The sequence below is a fragment of the Hemibagrus wyckioides genome, linkage group LG09 (genome assembly GCF_019097595.1).
Source record: "Hemibagrus wyckioides isolate EC202008001 linkage group LG09, SWU_Hwy_1.0, whole genome shotgun sequence".
Classification (NCBI taxonomy): domain Eukaryota; kingdom Metazoa; phylum Chordata; class Actinopteri; order Siluriformes; family Bagridae; genus Hemibagrus; species Hemibagrus wyckioides.
In genome coordinates, this window is record NC_080718.1 from 27,633,157 (window position 1) to 27,656,235 (window position 23,079).

General features: G+C 42.2%; 1 protein-coding gene across 1 annotated transcript in view; it reads left to right on the forward strand.

Annotated features, from left to right (window-relative positions):
• dlgap2a (discs, large (Drosophila) homolog-associated protein 2a) overlaps positions 1 to 22,816 on the forward strand; it is a 269,101-nt gene extending 246,285 nt beyond the window's left edge. Inside the window, exons 13-17 of the mRNA XM_058398500.1 lie at positions 10,344 to 10,429; positions 11,017 to 11,471; positions 11,570 to 11,661; positions 14,023 to 14,175; positions 14,826 to 22,816. Coding sequence (XP_058254483.1) covers positions 10,344 to 10,429; positions 11,017 to 11,471; positions 11,570 to 11,661; positions 14,023 to 14,175; positions 14,826 to 15,026 — 987 coding nt within the window. The 3' untranslated portion in view covers positions 15,027 to 22,816. The remainder of the gene's footprint in view (positions 1 to 10,343; positions 10,430 to 11,016; positions 11,472 to 11,569; positions 11,662 to 14,022; positions 14,176 to 14,825) is intronic.
• Positions 22,817 to 23,079: the final 263 nt, after the last annotated feature.

Here is a 23,079-nt window from a genome sequence, read left to right on the forward strand (position 1 = left end):
TGTTCAGAGTCTGGCTCGGAATGTTCTAGATTTAAACTCCCACTCTCAAATATCTCTCTCTCTCTCTCTCTCTCTCAGTCTGCCAACATTGCTGTAACAGACTGTAACAGATCAATGCCACACTCTCCCTCCATCCGTCTCTCTATCAGTCTACCAGTATCGATCACCATCAATTTATCAATCACTTCAATGAACATTCTTCTTTTTATTCATCTTTGTCTTTTATTTATCAAACCTTTCAAACGAGTAAAGACATTACAACACTGCGCAACAGATTAGCTCCAGACTCACTAAACACCTCACAAATATCTCAATATTTTCCTTTAATTCATACATGTGTGTGTGTGTGTGTGTGTGTGTGTGTGTTTTGTTGTTGCACTAAAAATAGATTCCTGTGAGTCATCGTAGTGCAATCGATTAATTAAGATTCAACTCAGACTCAATCTTTCTATTTCTCTCTGTCTCTCTCTCTCTCTGTCTCTCTCTCTCTCTCTCCTTATCCTCTGATACTTTCTTCCTCAGTTTTATATTCTCAGCTTCGACCCACTCTTTGGCTCACTCGCTCACTCAGTTTGATTTAGTGTGCAAGCACTCATCCTCATGTCCCTCGCTTCCTCATTCCTCTCTGTCTGCCTTACTGCTGATTCTCTCTCTCTCTCTCTCTCTCTCAGTGTTTTTGGCCTGAGCGAGTCTGGCATGAGCCGTGTCATTTCTCTGTGCCATCTGAAATGTCAGAGCTATACTGGAAGAAAGCAGGACTCATATAATAATAGCACAATGTGTGTGTGTGTGTGTGTGTGTGTTCTCACCGTATCATCACCATGACACCAGCACACTTCTCTAGATGCAACTTTTCCCAAACTCCCACTCTGCTTCATGAGACTGAGATCGAATAAAATGTGTTTATTTCCATTTACAGTAATTTCTCCATTTCACCGTCTGATCAGATGCGTGATTGACAGCAATGTTTCCTAGGCAACAAAAAATTTACAATTAAGCTGAAAAGAAATTTCTACTACATGCTGTTTTTTTCTTTTATACACATGAAGTTCAAAACTTTATTTCTCTTTATTTGTTTCTTGGATAGATAGATAGATAGATAGATAGATAGATAGATAGATAGATAGATAGATAGATAGATAGATGGATGGATGGATGGATGGATGGATGGATGGATGGATGGATGGATGGATGGATGGATGGTTACATCAATAGATGGACAAATAGATAAATCAATGGATGGATGGAAGGATGTAGGGAAGAATAGATAGATCGATGGGTGGGTGGCTGGACAAATGGACGGATATGAGTGGGTAGGCAGATGGATAGACAGTTATACAGACAGACAGATAGATAGACAGACAGACAGACAGACAGACAGACAGACAGACAGACAGACAGATAGATAGATAGATAGATAGATAGATAGATAGATAGATAGATAGATAGATAGACAGATAGATAGATAGATAGATAGATAGATAGATAGATAGATAGATAGATAGATAGATAGATAGATAGATAGATAGATGGTGTGTCTCTGAGGTTGCTGACTCTACCTCCCTCTCAGTAGTGCAGCACAGAGATGATGAAGGTTAGTAAGGTGTTAACTCTTCTGCTTTTATTCTCCTCACATTAAACTGCCATCACACCGCCACATCATCACAGCGGCTGTGCGCTAATTAATCACCCAGAGGCTTTTCCCTGTGCTGGGCGACGGCGTCTGCAGCTCCTGCGACGATGATGATTATCTCAGTGCAGTTCACTCACTCTGATTATTCACTATTATACATTTATATATCTATATCTATATCTATACATCTATATAAATAAAATAAAACGCTATATAATATATTGTCATTATCTAATATTCTAATATTCTCAATATACCAAACTTTAAGTGCTGCTCGTTAAAAATTACCTTACAAAATTTGTTTGCAAAATTTGTTTAGTGCAAACAATGCTAGCTAGATCAGATTTCACTTTATTAGCTTGCTAACAATCAGTAAACATCATACTTTTTACATGAGAGAGGAACAGAACAACTAAAAAACTAAAAAAAAAAGACAAAGCAGCTAGTCATGTTCACAGGAAACCACAAAGAAGTGTAAACTCAGGAAATGCTAGTCAAGCTTAGGTTAGCTAGCTCACTAGCTACTTGTACTAGTTGTTTAACACTAACAATGCTAGCTAGATCAGATTTCATTTTATAGGAACATCTTAAAGAAAAATAACTTCGAGTTGCCTTAATAAAGAGGGGTGATTTGGGGGAAGGGAGGCAGAGGGGGAGGGGAGAAAGAGAGGTGATGTGGGGGAGGGGAGGCAGAGAAGGAGGGGGGCAGAGAGGTGATGTAGGGAGGGGGCAGGAGGCGGAGGGGGGGGGAGGGGGGAGAGAGGTGATGTAGGGAGGGGGCAGAGAGAGGGGGAGGGGGGCAGAGAGGTGATGTAGGGAGGGGGAGGGGGCAGGAGGCAGAGAAAGGGGGAGGGGGGCAGAGAGGTGATGTGAGGGAGGGGGAGAAAGAGAGGTGGGGGAGCGGAGGCAGAGATGGGGGGTAGTGAGGTGATGTGGGGGAGGGGAGGCAGAGAGAGGGGATGGTGCAGAGTGGTGATGTGGGGGAGGGGAGACAGAGAGGTGATGTGGGGGAGGGGCAGAGAGGTGATGTGGGGGAGGGGGAGGCAGAGAGAGGGGATGGTGGAGAGTGGTGATGTGGGGGAGGGGAGGCAGAGGGGTGGGAGGAGGGCAGAGAGGAGACGTGGGGGAGGGGGCAGAGAGGTGATGTGTGGGAGGGGGCAGAGAGGTGATGTGTGGGAGGGGAGGCAGAGAGAGATAGTAGGGGGCAGATAGGTGATGTGGGGGAGGGGAGACAGAGAGAGATGGGAGGGGGCAGATAGGTGATGTGGGGGAGGGGAGACAGAGAGAGATGGGAGGGGGCAGATAGGTGATGTGGGGTAGGGGGCAGAGACAGATAGGAGGGGGGCAGAGAGGAGGGGAGATGTTAGTTTAAAGACCCTTGAGTCAGTGGTCACAGTGTAGCATCTTTTCAACAGCAGCATCAGCATCGACTCTCTCTCTTAAAGTTATGGCTTTACCTCTGACCCTAACACTGGAGACTCCTTCCATAAAGGTTCAGTAAACTCACAGAAAATGTCACCATATCAGCCACTACACATGTGAACGAATGGTCGCCATAGAAACACTAAGGTATCATTATAAACCTGTGATGTGCCACTGCGCTAATGTCAGAGCCACTGTTCTTCAAAATGACTTGACATATTCTGACCAATCAGAATCCAGAACTAGCCAGTAAAAAATCAAGCTAGTTAGTGGAAGCAAAAGCAATGAGTGATAACAAACTAGCGACTAAAAGCAGACTTCTGAGTCAGCGACTAGTGAGTAAGCTTATGGGCTAGCTTATGGGCTAAACGGGTGTGGTGGTACACGTCAGTTCAAGCGATCCTGAATCTCACAGGCTGGGAGTATCAGACAGAGAGCTGTCAGTCAAGCGTGCTCATTAGAATATTAGGCCATGCCCATTGGCAGAGTTGTCGGAGTGATGAGTGAGGAGTGCACTGTCCTCATGCTATTCAGTCCTGTCACACACACACACACACACACACACACAGTGACCATTAAAACCCATACTGACAGTTTGAGTGTGTGTGTGTCTGTGTGTGTGTGTGCGTGTGTGTTTCTAAATTTGTATGCAGACACATCAGTTACTTTAAAGCATATGCCTTTAAGGCAGCGCAAGGTTATTCTCTAATCTTTTAGTCACGACAATCTCTCTCTCTCTCACTCTCTCTCTCTTTCTCTCTCTCGCTGTCTCTCTCTCTCTACCACTCTCTCCATCTCTCTCCCTTCCCCCCTCTCTCTCATTCTCTTGCTCTCTGTATCTCTCTATCACTCTCTCTCTCTCTCTCTCTCTCTCTCTCTCTCTCTCTCTCACACACACACACTCCCTCTCTCTGTCTCTCTGTCTCTCTCTCTCTCTCTCTCTCTCTCTCTCTCACACACACACACTCCCTCTCTCTGTCTCTCTCTCTCTCTCTCTCACACACACACACACACACTCCCTCTCTCTCTCTCTCTCTCTCTCTCTCTCTCTCACACACACACACTCCCTCTCTCTCTCTCTCTCTCTCTCTCTCTCTCTCTCTCTCTCTCTCTCTCTCTCACACACACATACACACTCCCTCTCTCTGTCTCTCTCTCTCTCTCTCTCTCTCACACACACACACTCCCTCTCTCTGTCTCTCTCTCTCTCTCTCTCTCACACACACACTCCCTCTCTCTGTCTCTCTCTCTCTCTCTCTCTCTCACACATACACACTCCCTCTCTCTGTCTGTCTCTCTCTCTCTCTCTCTCTCTCACACACACACTCCCTCTCTCAGTCTCTCTCTCTCTCTCTCTCTCTCTCACACACATACACACTCCCTCTCTCTGTCTCTCTCTCTCTCTCTCTCTCTCTCTCTCTCTCACACACACACTCCCTCTCTCTGTCTCTCTCTCTCTCTCTCTCTCTCTCTCTCTCTCTCTCTCTCTCTCACACACACACTCCCTCTCTCTGTCTCTCTCTCTCTCTCTCTCTCTCTCTCTCTCACACATACACACTCCCTCTCTCTGTCTCTGTCTCTCTCTCTCTCTCTCTCTCTCTCACACACACACTCCCTCTCTCAGTCTCTCTCTCTCTCTCTCTCTCTCACACACATACACACTCCCTCTCTCTGTCTCTCTCTCTCTCTCTCTCTCTCTCTCACACACACACTCCCTCTCTCTGTCTCTCTCTCTCTCTCTCTCTCTCTCTCTCTCACACACACATACACACTCCCTCTCTCTGTCTCTCTCTCTCTCTCTCTCTCTCTCTCTCTCTCTCTCTCTCACACATACACACTCCCTCTCTCTGTCTCTCTCTCTCTCTCTCTCTCTCTCTCTCACACACACACACTCCCTCTCTCAGTCTCTCTCTCTGTCTCTCTCTCTCTTTAGTAATAATGCATGTTACATGCTGGCAGCAGTGCTGGGTTTTGTTTCTGGTTTTTGATCTTGGGTCAGTTGTAATAGAACATAAATGTTTTAGTCATCAGTGAAGGACGGCACTAATGCTAACACTCATTCATTGCTGCAGTAAAAGAGGAATAAAACACTCTGGGTTGTGCAGTTATAGGAAAATAATCAGTAACACACCATTGTGCAGTTGATTCGTGTCCCGTATCTTCACACCTCTGGCGTTTATTCCATATTTAGTTTTGCATCCAGAAACTCAGGTCTTGATTTATTTTCTTTTCAACCCCTCAGTGGCATCGAGAGCCAGGTGTAAGAGTTTAACGTTTATTTTAGAGAATCTGAAGGAAAGATCACACTCTGTGTGGCTCGTACAACAGCGTGGGAAAGAACAATGAAGAAAGCTGTGATCCTGTGGGATTCCCAGAACTCCAGATCTGTTCAGATAAAGATGCAGAAAACCAACCACCTACCTGTGCAGCTCCAGCAGATGAGAAGAAGAAAAAAACACAAACAAACAGCTGTGGTGACGGATGACACGATCCTGAGCGACTGTAACGTGACAAGAACCTGGAGAAATCAAGAACAATTCCCTTCTCAATTTTATTTCATTCAGTGCCAAAGTCTAAAATAAACACAAATCTGCTGTTAAAGTGCACAAAGTCACGGATTCTGCTTCAAAGCCCAGGAAGTCGAATAAATATGGCTGCCACAGACTTCAATTCCCAGCAAGCACCAGTGCTCCCAGGTCTATTTTTGTGTCATTAAGGTGACCCAGGTCTATTTTGGTGTCATTAAGGTGACCCAGGTCTATTTTTGTGTCATTAAGGTGACCCCAGGTCTATTTTTGTGTCATTAAGGTGACCCAGGTCTATTTTGGTATCACTAAGGTGTCCCCTGGTCTATTCTGGTATCATTAAGGTGACCCCAGGGCTATTTTGGTATCATTAAGGTGTCCCCTGGTCTATTCTGGTATCATTAAGGTGTCCCCTGGACTATTTTGGTATCATTAAGGTGTCCCCTGGATTATTTTGGTATCATTAAGGTGTCCCCTGGACTATTTTGGTGTCATTAAGGTGTCCTCTGGTCTATTCTGGTATCATTAAGGTGACCCCAGGGCTATTTTGGTATCATTAAGGTGTCCCCTGGATTATTTTGGTATCATTAAGGTGTCCCCAGGGCTATTTTGGTATCATTAAGGTGTCCCCAGGACTATTTTGGTATCATTAAGGTGTCCCCAGGACTATTTTGGTGTCATTAAGGTGTCCCCAGGTCTATTTTGGTATCATTAAGGTGGCCCCAGGTCTATTTTGGTATCATTAAGGTGTCCCCTGGTCTATTTTGGTATCATTAAGGTGGCCCCAGGTCTATTTTGGTATCATTAAGGTGGCCCCAGGTCTATTTTGGTATCATTAAGGTGGCCCCAGGTCTATTTTGGTATCATTAAGGTGGCCCCAGGTCTATTTTGGTATCATTAAGGTGTCCCCTGGTCTATTCTGGTATCATTAAGGTGTCCCCTGGACTATTTTGGTGTCATTAAGGTGTCCCCTGGTCTATTCTGGTATCATTAAGGTGTCCCCTGGTCTATTTTGGTATCATTAAGGTGGCCCCAGGTCTATTTTGGTATCATTAAGGTGGCCCCTGGTCTATTTTGGTATCATTAAGGTGTCCCCTGGTCTATTCTGGTATCATTAAGGTGTCCCCTGGTCTATTTTGGTATCATTAAGGTGGCCCCAGGTCTATTTTGGTATCATTAAGGTGTCCCCAGGTCTATTTTGGTGTCATTAAGGTGTCCCCAGGTCTATTTTGGTATCATTAAGGTGGCCCCAGGTCTATTTTGGTATCATTAAGGTGTCCCCTGGTCTATTCTGGTATCATTAAGGTGTCCCCTGGTCTATTCTGGTATCATTAAGGTGTCCCCTGGTCAATTTTGGTTTCATTAATGTGCCCCCAGGTCTATTTTGGTGTCATCTACAAATAATCTACAAACAATTTCCTCACCCCCTCATCCAAGATGTTCATGTCTTTCTTTCTTCACTGGTAAAGAAATGATGTTTTTTGAGGAAAACATTTCAGGATGTTTCTCCATATAGTGGACTTCAATGGTGACCATGAGTTTGACCTTCCTGAATACAGTTTAAATGCAGCTTCAAAGAGCTCTAAACCTCCATCCCAGCCCAGGAAGAAGGATCTTATCTAGACAAACCATCACTCATTTTCTTGAAAAATACAAAACTGTAGATTTTTTAGCCACAAAAGCTCTTCTAGCGCTAGCTCTGGGATGCGCATCCACGGCGCTACGTACTACGTAATCTCGTCGGAAGGTCACGTATGACGTAGGCAGAGCTACAGACCCAGTGTTTACTAATGTGGTGAAGGAGGAGCACTCCAAAGTTGTTGCATGTGGAATGACACAGAGTCAGTTTTTTGTTTAAAATGGTCTGTTCGTGTGTGTGCCCTGGATGTGGAAATCATTTTAAATCTAAAAGATTACATCCACAAATAATGTGACTGCTCGCAAATTTCCTTTAAAAAATCCTGAGCGATTGAAGCTGTGGTCACTCGCTCTGACCATGGACATCAACACACCCATGCATTCTCCTTCTACCTTTTTGTTAGTAAAGAGCATTGGACTTATTTGCACTTCCTTGGTCTTTGCACGTTTGCTTTGTAAACACTGGGTCTGTAGTTCTGTGGTGATGTGGGAACTGATCATTAATGCAGATTTATGACTTTTAAATTAAAATTAATCTTTTATGACGGCTCATATTAATCATTTGGTAACATCAGTGATAAATAATGAACAGTAGAAGATTCATGATTCATACAATCTGCTGATTTTGCTTTTAATCAAATTATTTTTCAGTTTATTAACCCGTTTTCTCACTACGTCAGTGTTAAATGAGTCTTTCAGTGTGTTTTAAACGTGTTTTTTCCTTACACAGAATGTTACTGGTTGAAGATCACATTTCAGCTGCCTTGTAGATGAACAAGCACTCATAAGATTTCAGATCAGAGAGCAGAAATGGGTTTGATATCAACATTTACTTCGAAGATACAAACATTTATGTGGAAAAAAATAACCTTTTTCTGTTTATATGGAACTTTTCTATGAATACAGTGGAACCTCAGCATACGAATGTCCTCTCTTACGAGCCTCAAGAATTGAAATTTTGTAAGGAATTTGCATCGGCAAACGAAGCATTTTCGGCATACGATGAACCGAACGCCGGCTAAGTTGCGCGTACGTCCAGGAACCATTCAGAACTTGTTAGCGTCAGTTGAAAGCCAACTGAAGCGAGTTTCCGAGTTTTTTTCAGTCAGTGAAAGCTGTTAGGAAAGAGTCAACCCATGATACCAACGTTACCTTCAGCATGTCTTCAAAAGCTAGCTGATTTTTCAGGTGTTTTTTTGTTGACAGATTGGTGGCGCGGTCTGTTCTATTTTTAGCTCAAGCTTGGTGGCAGGACTTCCTGTGAGGAGCCTTGACATGGAATGCTTGGCTTGGGTCAGTTCTTTGTAAGCAGCCATACAGTTTCCATACGCTTCATATTGGGAATATTTTTGGGTGGCTGGAACGGATTATCTGCATTTACATTATTTCAGGAAGTAAATTACACTCACGCTGTGTCATGCTGTTATAAGAAAGTAATCAACAGCAGTCTGGTGTGATGAGGTGGATTTATTAAATGGTTTATTCCTCTTGTATTACATCAGTATGCCAGTTTATTCATTAGAAAATGATGTCATACTTTTGATCAGTTTCTAGTTACCCAGAGTGGATGTTAATGGACGTTAATAAGAAAAAAGAAATCCAGCTTGTTGTGTTAAATGGAAACCTTCTCTGTCCTGAAGATGCCTGAAAACCTCTAACACTGGAGACTCCTCCCATTAACGTTTAATAAGCACAAAACCTTCCTTACTAAACGTACCAGCTGTTGCTATAGAAACGATAACGAGTATCAGAATGAGCGCGTTCATATAAACCTGTGAAATTGTCAAAACTGCTGTTAGAGAAAACTAATCAATACCTCCTGACCAATCAGAGTCCAGAACTGGACAGCGCTGTGGAATGATTAAAAATGGTACACACGGTCAGTCTCACTGCTGTACATTTGTAGATTTTCTCATTATGAAACGAGCACAGGTTGGAGAGCACAATGGTGTGTGTGTGTGTGTGTTTTGTTTTACTGTGTGTCTGTTTCATCATTTTCTCTCTCTGAATCTCTCATCTCCTCTGTTTTCATAGTAAATCAAAGTGTGCATTCAGGAGCTCTGTCGCTTCAACGGCTCCCATTAATCATCCCAGTGCGATTTGTAAAGTGTGTGTGTGTGTGTGTGTGTGTGTGGGTGTGTGTGTTCAGGTGTGTGGTCCCTGAGCCAATAACTTCCTCTGTCTTGGCTCAGTGAAAGCCTGCAGTTTTTTTTTTTTCATTTTCTCACTGATCTGAGAGCCGAGAGTCACTGATCTCAGATCAGGTAATGAGGAGAGTTGTGACTGATCCTGGATCAGCTGTAATGAGGATAATTTAATCCTAGATTAGCAGTGATGAACCCCGTAGCCAGTTATAAGTCACAGGCGTTAGTGAAGGTAAAAGGTGGACTGGGTTTATGCTAGTTAGATGTGGTTACCGATCTTAGATCAGCTATTATAAGGACTTGAAGTGCTAATGCTAATGCTAATTAGACACAGTCTCTGATCTTGGATCTGCTATCACGGTGTCTGTGTATATTAGCTTTTCCTAGTATATTACACTTACTCAGAACGACTTATATTTTTATCTCATTTTCTATGCATCTGAGCAATTGAGGGTTAAGGGCCTTGCTCAGGGGCCCAGCAGTGGCCACTGAGCCACTGAGCTACCACATCCCCCTTATGTCTACTTAAAATAATTTCATAATCCTTTTCATCCTTTTTTGTTTAGACTTGTACTGATCTTGGATCAGTTATAATAAGAATTGTCATGTTATTGTTCATATTAAAGAGAGTGAATAAATCACTGATCTTGGATCAGTCCTAATTAATGTGATGGGATTTTTTTCCTAGCCTCTGCAACAGAAGTCACTGATTTCAGATCAGCAGTAAGAAGGATTTGGATAAACATCAGACTGAGACATTTTAGCCTCTATTTGTGACATCTGATCCAAGATCAGTTACAGTATGGATCGCTGTACTTCTGTTTAAGCTGATCAGAAGAATTTGCTGATCCTGGATCAGTCATAAGCAGCATTTTATTGTAGATGCTGATATTAGGATGCAGAAGATCTGGGATCAGCTGTAACGAGAATGTTTCCCTTCCACGTGGTTTTTAATGAGAACGGCGGTGTGTTTTTGTTCAGGTGGAGGCGGCTACGGATTCGGAGTCGGAGAGCAGAGGATTACGGGAATATCATTCTGTAGGGATCCAGGTGGAAGATGACAAACGGTAAGTGTACAGTTTTTTCTTCAGTGCTTTATGTGCCTTGTGTGAGAAATGGAGATTGATGTGAATCCGACTGAGATACTGAGCTGATGATAATGCTGGTGCTTTATTCCATCTCTCTGTCTGTGTAGATGTCTTCGGTCTATTAAAGCCTGTTTTATTTAGACGTCTGTCACACGTCTGGATTTAATCGATGAGTCTTTTTGGCATTATGTGAGAAATTGAGAGATGACAATGCTGATTAGGGGGCGTGGTTGGGCAGTCAAGGGGTGTGGTTAGGGGTGGGTACTGAAAAGAAGCTGAAATAAATCACAGGGTAAAACTTCTGCTTAAATGTTAGTAATAAGCCATTTATAATCACGTAATAACTAGTGTATTAAGTAAAGTACCTTAGTTATAAATCATTTATGACTGAATCTAAACATCTCTCTCTCTCTCTCTCTGTCTCTGTCTCTCTGTGACTCTTTCTGTTTATATCTCTCTGTTATTCTTTTTTCATTCTTTTTTGTTTTTCTTTCTTTCTTTCTTTCTTTCTTTCTTTCTTTCTCTTTCTCTGTACGTGTCTCTCTCTCGCTCTCCCTGCGCCTCAGCGTGGGCCGTTTTAAGCGCTCTAACAGCGTGACGGCGGCGGTGCAGGCTGATCTGGAGCTGGAGGGTTTCCCTGCGATGGAGGATAAGAGTCTGCAGTTTGGAGGCGGCGGTCTGCAGAGGCACAGTGAGCCGAGCACGCCCACGCAGTACGGCGCGGTGAGAACAGTACGCACACAGGGCCTCTTCAGTTACCGTGACGACTATCGCTCAGCAAACGAACCGTCCAGCCCACAGCGTAGCGCCGAGCCCTGGCGCGAGCCCTCTGTGCCCGCCGTACCCACGGTGGCCGTGACGGTGACCCCGCCCCAGGCTTCCGACTCGGGCCGGGCGTCGCCCTCGGCAAGGAGGGACGGCACCTGGTTCATGCAGCTGCTGCATGCTGAGACCAAGAGGATGGAGGGATGGTGTAAAGAGATGGAGGGAGAGGCAGAGGAGAATGACCTGTCTGAGGAGAGTGAGTCCAAAACTCTGAGCATTACTTTTTTCAGATCAGACGATGTGTGTAGGGGATTACTTCAAGTGAATGTGTGTGTGTGTGTGTGTGTGTTTCAGTTTTAGGTAAGATCCGGAGTGCAGTGGGCAGCGCTCAGCTCCTCATGTCCCAGAAATTCCAGCAGTTTTATTGGCTGTGTCAGCAAAATCTGGTAGGTTATACATCATCTGTGTGTGTGTGTGTGTGTATACATGCATTTGTCTGTTCATGTGTATTTGTGTGTGTGTGTGTATACATGCATTTGTCTGTTCATGTGTATTTGTGTGTGTGTGTGTGTGTGTGTGTGTGTATACATGCATTTGTCTGTTCATGTGTATTTGTGTGTGTGTGTGTGTGTGTGTATACATGCATTTGTCTGTTCATGTGTATTTGTGTGTGTGTGTGTGTGTGTGTGTATACATGCATTTGTCTGTTCATGTGTATTTGTGTGTGTGTGTGTGTGTGTGTGTATACATGCATTTGTCTGTTCATGTGTATTTGTGTGTGTGTGTGTGTGTGTGTATACATGCATTTGTCTGTTCATGTGTATTTGTGTGTGTGTGTGTGTGTGTGTGTATACATGCATTTGTCTGTTCATGTGTATTTGTGTGTGTGTGTGTGTGTGTGTATACATGCATTTGTCTGTTCATGTGTATTTGTGTGTGTGTGTGTGTGTCTGTGTGTATACATGCATTTGTCTGTTCATGTGTATTTGTGTGTGTGTGTGTGTGTGTATACATGCATTTGTCTGTTCATGTGTATTTGTGTGTGTGTGTGTGTGTATACATGCATTTGTCTGTTCATGTGTATTTGTGTGTGTGTGTGTGTGTATACATGCATTTGTCTGTTCATGTGTATTTGTGTGTGTGTGTGTGTGTGTGTATACATGCATTTGTCTGTTCATGTGTATTTGTGTGTGTGTGTGTGTGTGTGTAGCTTTATGGTGATTGATGATTGTTGGGAATAGTGGTGATTAGTGATTGGTTGTTGGGAACAGTGGTGATTAGTGATTGGTCTTTAGGAACAGTGGTGGTTAGTGATTGGTCTTTAGGAACAGTGGTGGTTAGTGATTGGTTGTTGGGAACAGTGGTGGTTAGTGATTGGTTGTTGGGAACAGTGGTGGTTAGTGATTGGTCTTTAGGAACAGTGGTGGTTAGTGATTGGTTGTTGGGAACAGTGGTGGTTAGTGATTGGTCTTTAGGAACAGTGGTGGTTAGTGATTGGTTGTTGGGAACAGTGGTGGTTAGTGATTGGTCTTTAGGAACAGTGGTGGTTAGTGATTGGTTGTTGGGAACAGTGGTGGTTAGTGATTGGTCTTTAGGAACAGTGGTGATTAGTGATTGGTCTTTAGGAACAGTGGTGGTTAGTGATTGGTCTTTAGGAACAGTGGTGGTTAGTGATTGGTCTTTAGGAACAGTGGTGGTTAGTGATTGGTCTTTAGGAACAGTGGTGGTTAGTGATTGGTCTTTAGGAACAGTGGTGGTTAGTGATTGGTTGTTGGAACAGTGATGATTAGTGATTGTTGGAACAGTGTAGATTAGTGGTTGTTGCCAACAGTGGTGGTCAGGGATTGGTTGTTAGGAACAGTGGTGGTCAGGTGGTCAGGGATTGGTCATTGAGAATTTGCATACATTGAGAATTGTCTTAATGCAGCTTCATAACCTGATTCAGAATACAGGCAACTTTCCCCTCATGAATTTGGACTCGATTCTGCGACTCCGATCATAACGTAGTCAATCATTTTACTTCAGGGAATTGTGATGCTAGCCACATCGCTCCAGTCCAAATTTTAAGATGCAAACTTTGTACAGCAAACAATTCCAGTTTGCTCAGCTCCATCTGACGCAGTAGACAAGTGTCTCTCCTGTCTGTGTAACTCATCAGTATTGACCAGAATCTGTTCGATCTGTGAAAGGTAATTATTTCATATAATGACATTAATCCTGATCTAATTGAGTTGTAGCAGAGTAATCACATTGTTGATTAAGTAGCTGTCCTTCCACTCCCCCAAATTAGTTGCTGATTGAAGTTTGATGAAGCGCAAAACTTATTAAGGATCTGTCAGGAAAAGTGTCGATGCAGTGAGCAGGAAATTCAGAAATAAAGCAGAGTTTTGGTCAGAAAAGATGACCTTGGCTTCTCTGTGAGTTTGCTGAAGGATCCAGATTCTGTTCACTTCCACTTATTGTGCAGCTTACACATGTGGACACCTAGTGGAGAAGTCTATCTATCTATCTATCTATCTATCTATCTATCTATCTATCTATCTATCTATCTATCTATCTATCTATCTATCTATCTATCTATCTATCTATCTATCTATCTAGCCAGTAATAAAGACATAAAGTAATAAAGACAGACAGACAGACAGACAGACAGACAGACAGATAGATAGATAGATAGATAGATAGATAGATAGATAGATAGATAGATAGATAGATAGATAGATAGATTTATTCCTGTACTTATAGGTGTCTGTTAGAGTGGAGGTCTGTGTAAAACATGTAAATGTTGACCGTCGTGCCCGCTGCAGGACCCAAGTGCCATGCCGCGGCCCACCTCTCAGGACCTGGCTGGATTCTGGGATCTGCTGCAGCTTTCCATCGATGACGTCACGTCCAAATTCGACGAGCTGCAGAAGATCAAGAGCAACGACTGGAGGATTATAGAGAGTCCTGTAAAAAAGGTGAGGTCTGACAGCCTTCAAACTACTACTGAACATCAAAAAAACATCTTTTGGCTTAAACTAATATTTCTCACTTTCTTTATTTTCTGATTTTAATACTTAAGGCCATGATTTCCATTTTATTTCAAGAAAACTAGAAGAGGGAAAAAAACAGATCAGTGTAGAGCGTCTCCAGACGCTTGAGCTGCTTCTGGCCACTAGGGGTCGACATTTCCAACATTTTTATTTATCAATAAATATCTGCAGATTTTTTACTAGATTGTTTTTTCAGTTGATTAGTTTCTCTAACAGCAGCTCTGATTTATATGAATGCAGACAGACAGATAGGCAGGCAGGCAGACAGGTAGATAGATAGATAGATAGATAGATAGATAGATAGATAGATAGATAGATAGATAGATAGATAGACAGGCAGATAGACAGGCAGATAGATAGATAGATAGATAGATAGATAGATAGATAGATAGATAGATAGATAGATAGATAGATAGATAGATGGATGGATGGACAGTAGGACAGACAGACAGACAGATGGTCTAGTGCTCTGGTTTGGTGTTCTGACGTGATTCTCTCATGTCTCAGTCACGTGATTATTTAAAACATCCAGAATTTAAAATAATCTCATTTGCGCTGTGGTTCTTTTTTCTCAGCTCCCGCCCCCTGTACCAAAGAAGATGCTGAAGAAGAGCGTGACGCGGGAGAAGTCTCTGGATCTTCCCGACAGACAGAGACAGGAGGCACGCCGGCGCCTCATGGCCGCCAAGAGAGCAGCGTCATTCCGGCAAAACTCGGCCACGGAGCGAGCCGACAGCATCGAGATCTACATCCCCGAGGCGCAGACGAGACTCTGAGAGACTCTCCACAGCTTCATGATCACCATCATCATCATCACCACCATCATCATCACCACCATCATCATCACCGCCATCATCATCATCGCCGTCAACCAGCGAGCCACTGATACCCCAAAAATCCCGTACCAGATCTCCTCCCGTCTGTGAGGAAAACGTGCCATAATCCCACATGAAGGTTAGAATTAGTTTATAAACGCGGTGTTGAGGTTCGACGTGTGAAAACGTGAAGAGAAACTTCCGCAGTAAAATCGCAGACTTTTAACTTCTAGGCATTTAAATGCTTTCAGCCTTACGATGTATCACTAAACTAGTGTTATTGAGTAAGTTACGTACATATCGTTAACTAAGTAAACAAAACACACACACACACACAGGAACATTTGGCTAAACTGTTCTGAAGAGGAGTGTGAGAAGCGGCGAAAAAGCCTCGGTGCTTTCTAGATTTTTCACATTTTCCAAGTGCTATTAAAGACAGTGTAACCAGCACCAGCTCTCAGCTATCTCTCCTCCTCCTCTTCCTCACCCTCTTCCTCCTCCCCCTTCTTCTTTTTCTCCATGATGATGAATTGGTGTCAGGGGGTCTACAGTTCTTTACATTTATATATATATAATTTCAACACTTAATTTCTCAAACTCTCAGTTTCTCTCTCTCTCTCTCTCTCTCTCTCTCACTCTCTGTTTTTCTCAAGGTTCATGGTTTCTTTCTCTGTCCATTTCTATCTCTGTCTTTCTGTCTGTTTCTCTCTCTCTCTGTTTATCTCTATATCTGGTTACCCCCCCCTCGCTCATGCTCTTCCCCCCCTCTCTCTCCCACTCTCTCTCTCTCTCTCTCTGCCACTCTGTTTATCTCTATATCTGTGTAATATCTGTGTATCCCTCTCTCACATACATTGTATTTCTCTTAAATTATCTTTCTATGTCTGTTTCTCTCCCTCTCTCTCTCTCTCTCTCTCTCTCTCTCTCTCATCTTTCTAGCCCTCGTAACATTTATAAAAGTGCCAACGATTCAAATACCTCAAACACACACAGGCCACAGCTCATAAGCCCAGAAGTTAATATAAAGTTTTAAAGCTAATCTCTAATCAGTCTTTTATCATTTTGTTAAAGACCTCTCTCACTCCGACTCCGCCCGATCTGACCGCCCCCCCCAGCCCCCCCCAGGCGGCCAATCACCCACAGGAATCTCTCATGTTTCTAAACCTCCACCTTCACCTCCATCCAACTGGGTTTAATTCTCATTCCATAGGAAAACATTCTACTCTCCCTTTTTTGAGCTCTTCAGAAATCCGGCGATGTGTTTAAGTCGAAAACAAAAAAAGAAGCATTTTTGCACTTTCTTCTTCTTAAATATTCATGTACGTATTTCCAAGGGAAATGTCTTTATTGCCGTTTCACAGACGAAGTGTTGCAGTTGAATTGCAAGGTTGTGTAGGAACAGGAAGCCATCAGCAAGGGGTCTGTTTGTTTGCTTATTTATTTATTTATTTATTTGTTTGTTTGTTTGTTTATTTATTTATTTATTTATTTATTTATTTATTTATTTATTTATTTATTTATTTCACCGTCATCTCAACAACCTTCCTCAAACGTCAGGTCTCGGGTCCGTGTGTTTTTTTGGCTTTTTTCTTTTAAAAAATCGAACAGGATGGAAGTTACTGGATTGCGGTTTCGGAATACGAGGCAAAGAAATAGAACGTGTTGGAAATTTCCGAAAGAAACGAGGTTCCATTTTTTGTTGTTGTTTATTTCCCCTTCTCTGTGAAATAAAAGAACCCCAAATCGGAAGCAAGAAGGAAATAAAGCAGGAAAAAAACCAGACAGATTAATGATGATGTCCATGGTGTTGGGCTTCGGAATCGGATAATAAAAAATAAATAAAAATCTGGAACAAAATCCATTTCCTGAAACACTCCCCTGGGACTTGAATGGATGATGTAAATGTGAGAGATGAGAGATTATATATATCTCTTATCATTTTCTTCTCGATCATCAGTGATCATTTCGCGAGACGATTCTGAAGCTTCGTCTCAAGCCAGGCGTGTCAAATAATCGGCAACTAAATTAGCGCAGATTTGAAAAAATAAAAAGGATAAATAAATTTAAAAACGAGGATGATGATGAAGAAGAAAAGAAAACGTTCTTTCATTGTGGAATTTTTGACCTGATAAAAATGACTTCCTTATCGTTTCTCCTGCCGGGATTTTGAAACGAGAACCAGACCACGATTTCGGGTTTTGTCTTGAAGTCTTGAAGGTTTAGGAATAGTTTGTGCCGCTCATGGAGTTTAAACCCCGAGGTCTAATTCCACGTCATCCTGTAAATCAAATATCCGCTTGTTCTCGCTACCCTCACCCGCAGGAACAGCAAAACAGATTTGCTCAAATAACTTCAATTCTCCGGTATTACGATCAAGAGCGGATCGGAAAACGCCGCCCGCCACGTCATCATATTTGGTCTCCGTGGCAACCAGGGTGAACCTTTTTTTAGTAATTCTTTAAAAACTTCTCAGTGATCTATCACAGGGCGGTTTTATCGTCTCCGGTTTTTCCCCACGGCAGACGGTGATGAGACGTGACGTGTCGTTCGGATCCTGCGGAAGATTTTTCGAGCGGGTGGAACAGAAATAAAAAGCGTGTTCGGTGCGGGGCGTTCATCTGGCTTTGTCTCCATCTTTGTGTAGTGTAGTGTAGGTCCGTGTGACTGAGCTAATCCCTAATGTGCTGGAAAGCTCGCTGTGTGAAATGAGCCCAGAAATCCACCCACTCACTCACACCACTGCTATCTTCAGAACTTCCCTCATATCCAAGCCGCTCAAATTGTTGTTTTTGTTGTTTTCGTTTCTTCGACCTGAAATGACCTGATGACCTTCAGTCTGAGCCCTGTATTTAAGCCCAATGAAAGGATCAGCGGTCACACCTGAGAGACTTCCTGTTTGACTCAGAAGGACAGAGGAAGTCTCAACACATACCTGCTTCTCCGATGACATTTGGCCTGTCTTGTCTTTCGGCACACGGCGAGGCCTGTCACAAGATTGTGATAAGAAATGCAGAAACGCCGCTCGCTTCGAGGAGGTGCTGGCACGCGGCAGATTTCAGCTCGCTTTATTTTTGACCTTTGGTAGTAATTTTAGATCAGACTGTCACCTCAGACACTGCGCTACATGTCGCCTAGAGTTTTACCAAGACATCACTAACAGGATAGCAAGCGGACAGATTTATTTAAATCCACACTCAAATATTTTCATTCTGATATCTTCCTAGCTTAGCTCAAATGTTTTAGCGCTGGAAAGGTTTGTTTGTTTGTTTGTTTGTTTGTTTATTTGTTTGTTTATTTATTTATTTATTTATTTATTTATTTTTAACATCAATGGAATGATTGCCCCAAAATCCATGGCCTTAAGTTCCCAGAAAAAAGTTCCTTGGGTAAAATTGCTGGACCTTTAGCTTCCACGCTAAGGTTCCTGGACTAAAGTGAGGGACTAAAAATGCTACACTAGGGATCATGAACTCTAGTCCCCTGGGATTAGTTCCTGTCTTAAATTCTTGGACTAAAGATTTAGGTTTTTGGCTAAAGTTAAAGTTGTTGGCTAAGATAAAGTTGCTGGACCTTAAGCTGCTGCTCCTCCCGAAATTTCCTGGACTAAAGTAAAGAACTAAAAGTGCTAGAACATCCAGTTTCCAGAAATTAGTTCCTGGGCTGAAATCTTTGAACTTGGACTGAAAATGTAAGTTTATTTACGACTATTATTGAAAGTCCTTCTGCACAAGTTGCTGGATTAAAGCTTTCTCCTTGCGTTCCTGGCTTTAAATTTGTCTTACATTACTGAACTAAAACCCCAGGTCTTAAATCCACAATAAAGTTCCTGGGCCTTAAAGGTCTGTACTTAGGTTCTAGATCTAAAGTCGCTGGACTAAAGTTATGTACTGTTTGGACTGAGGTTCCTGAAATATAGTTTCTGCCCTTAGGTTCCTGGTCCACTAAAATTGCTGGATTAAAATTGTATTACTGCATCCTGGACATAAGTACCTGGTCTTAAATTCTTTTGCTTGTGTTGCTGGACCAAAGATCTCTGTTTATGTCTCTGGACTTAAGTTAACGTCATTCATTCCTAGTTGCTTCTCCTGCCTGATGTAGTGGACTAATAGTGCTAGATTAAAGTTCTTGAACTATAATTTCCAGACATTAGACTAAAAATTTTGTCTTTTTGTTAGTTAATTAGCAAACATTCCTGGACTTAAATTTGACTGCTTCATTTTCTGGAATATAAGTCTTAATATAAGAATATAAGGCTTGATTTGCTGGTCTTAAATTCCTTGGCTAAAGTTAACAGTCTTATGTTTAACGCTGCTGTTAGGTTCCTGGATTATGAAGTCCACTAAAATTGCTGGACATTAGTTCCTGTGCTTAAATTCCTTTTGTTGCTGGATTTAAGGTTCTGGGTTAGAATTGCTGAGCTAAAGATCCTGGACTAATATATATGGTCTTAATTTGCTTTGCTAAAGCTACTCTTCTTAAACTCCTCTGTTAATTTCTGGACTTAGATTGCTCTGCTTAAAATGTTGGCCTTGAGATCCTTAACTAAAATTCCAGGGATAAAATTCCTGGACATTAGTTCCTAGACTAAGCATGCTGGACTTCAGTTTCTAGGCTAAAGGGCACAGTATGAACGTTCCAGGTTTTGTTCATGGACAGGTTTTGGACTAAGACTTCCGGCCTCCTCAGAGGAAAGACGTCTGTTGTGGTTTAGTTCCTGAAATTGATAGTTATTGATGATGATCTCTCCTGATGCCTTACTCTGTGTTGTGTTCCAGTATCGTGACAGAGGATGAGACGCGTTGGAATTTATTTGATATGTTGGGATGAGTTTTAGGTGACAACGCAACACAACACAAAATCTAGTTTGTTTCTAATCAACTCAATAGTTATTCACTAAGCATATAATAATAAACTATATACAGCTTGTCTGTTCAACATGGACTCCATCGACACGACTGGGGATTAGTGTCGGTATTCCCTCTCATCCTCGCTCATGAATGTGTTTTTGGTCTCTTTTATGCATTTTTAATTTTTTTTAAAGTGACGCTTTTGCAGATGTGGCCTCTGTGTTGTAGTGGAAATGTGGAGTGTTTATTATTGAAGATAAGTGTGCAATGCATTGTGGGATTTCCCTCAGGATGGGGGATGGGGAGTGGCGAGGTTCCTCACAGAACCCTAAATCGGGTTTCCACTCTCCGAGGCATACAGTTCTTTCAGATGAAGGGTGGAAATACCAGACCTTATTGTTTCTCCTGGTTGTTCTCACAGGCACAGGACAGGTGGACAGCAAGACAGAGGGACAGTGGGACAATGGAACAGAGGGGCAGCAGGACAGAGGGACAGGGACAGCAAGATGATGGAACAGGGGACAGTGGGACAGAAGGATGGGGGACAGGGGACAGTAGGATGGGGACAGCATGACAGGGTAACAACAGGACAGGTGGACAAAGGGACAACAGCATATGGGGACAGTAGGAGGGGGGATGGGGACAGCGGGACAGCAAAATGGGGACAGGGAGACAGTAGGGTGTGGTACATCAGGATGGGGACAGAGACACAGGGGGACAGAAGAATGGGAGTACAGAGGGACAAGGGGACAGTGGGACAAGGAGGACAGGGGGCAGCATTTAGGCCTTATGTTGGATTTAAGCAAAAAAAAACATTTATAATAAAAATTGCCAAGAATGTCACATCATCCCAAACCCAGCCATGCGTACAACTAACCCAGATTATCCAGTACCTGACCTGTAGTGTCCTGTTTTCCAAACAATACGTAGATCCAGAGTTTTCCTGGAATTAATGCTAGACTCAGGACTAGTTTTAATCTGTGCAGAGAAATACTTTTTCTTACAGTGGCTAGGACTGACTTTTTTGTATGTGAATGCTGATATTTATTTAACCATTAATTTTTTTTATTTCTTTTCATTCCCAGTTCAATCCTCAGTTTGGGTTCCGTTCCGTACAGAGTTTTACGTTCTCCTCCTGGCTTTAATCCAGATTTTTCTGGAATTCCTTCCACTTTCCAAAAACATACCAGTAGATGGATTAACAGCTAAGACTAAGTAGCCTTAGGTGTGACCGAGCGTGTGTGTGTGTGTGTGTGTGTGAGTGTGTGTGTGTGAGTGTGTGTGTGTAGCCCTGTCTCGGTATTCCAGAAAAAGACTCCGGATCCACCGCCACCCTCACCTAGATTAAGCACTTACATTTGAAGAAGAATGAAATGATTTACATATTTATTGATTATTTATTTAAGACTTAAACATATAAGAATCTATAATCCTGAACGCTACGCGCTTCCAGAATGTCACACGGTATTAGAGTTTTTAAGAATTCTGCACAGAAACCTTAGGAAAGTTTTGCTAACCATGTGCTCACCTCATGCTGGAATTGTGGTAATGCCCTCTTCTTTTTACACTATCTACATTTTCCCAACCTTCACAGAGTGTCTATTACTTCCACCATGACACCAACAACCATCCCCAGTTTGAAGACCAACACAATGTTCACACCCACAAAGCGACAAGTCTGTGGGTTTGCCCGGCTTCTAACTAGCTACGTTGGCAGATTAGCAAAACAAGCTAACTGTAGTCACTCGATCCACACATAAGAGGCACTGACAATCTCCCCAGATGCCTCTATAGGCATTAGACGACAGGATTTTTCTTCTGTTTAGATGTATGAGTATGCGATTTGAGACGCACCTTACCCTAATTCCATCAAGACATGAGCACAGGATCTCTTCAGAAAATATGGTTTAAAAAGCTTCAGCTCTGCGCTTCATTCTAAAGTCTACAGTATATCCATTTATATATGGGTATGTGTTGAGAGTTTCACAGCAACACAACTTCCATAAAATAATTACTAGATTCTTTCTCCTGATCAGAAATCATCTCTACGTTGCCCGAATCCAAGCGACGCTCCTTACCACTCTTCCCTTCTTCCTTTTTAACCGAAGCGTACAGGGTGAATGTCTTGCTTAGAAGAACGCGCAGTGCTCGTGAAAGAAGCTATTTCCACAATATCCATCTTTAGATATTTCCTCTTACTTGAATTCATCCACATGTACCATGCGCATCACTGAGTTTCTATCCAAAACCCATCTCAGCTGAAACCGCTGTGTGTTTTCTTCACCTTCCAGTGGAGTCACGGCTGAGAGAAAGTCGCTTGGTTCTCGAAATGTGAAAGGACTTTTCAGAACAACAACAACAAAAAAAAAAGTAGGAAAATGAAGATTGATATCATTTAAAAAGCGGTAGTCGTTTAGCTAAGAATATTTTCATTTATTATACTGTATAGGCTATCATATCAATACGAAGGAGGAATATAATACCAAATATTCATGATTTGTACAGAAATATATATATAGATATATATAGATATATAAATATATAAATGACGCTTCATTGAAGCAGAACTATTTTCTGCTCTTCCTCATGGTTTTGTTTCTTTACTCTTTCGTTGCTTGGGTTGTTTTGATACACTGTTATGATGGCATGCAAGGTAACTGATATTACTGAATGTCTGATTTATTATTAGCTTCATTGCTTTTTGTAACCGCATTGTTGAATGTCATATGAGTTGATTCATTTGTTGACATTTTTATTGCACTAATGGATTTTAATCAATTAATTCAGACTCTTTCATTTATACTTAAAATATCGTTTGGAGACCTTTACGGTCAATTTTGGATCTTTTTGGTTATCTTTTCAATGAGATGTTTGTTTATTTCTTGGTCATCAAATGTAAATATTTCTGCCATTAAATTTTTTGGAAGAAAACCCTTTTGTGTAATCTTTTTTTGAGTACTTTTTCTTTCTTTCTTTCTTTTCCTCACAAACACAAAATGAACAAAATGACTTTTCTTCATTTAGGACTGCGAATCGAATCGATTAGGAATCGATTCTCACTATTTCTGGTGTAGGATACGGAGAGTCGACTCTGAAGCTTGGGAGTCGATTCCTCACTCTGTTCTGATGATCTGACACGCTTAGACTACGAATTCACGCGAATAATT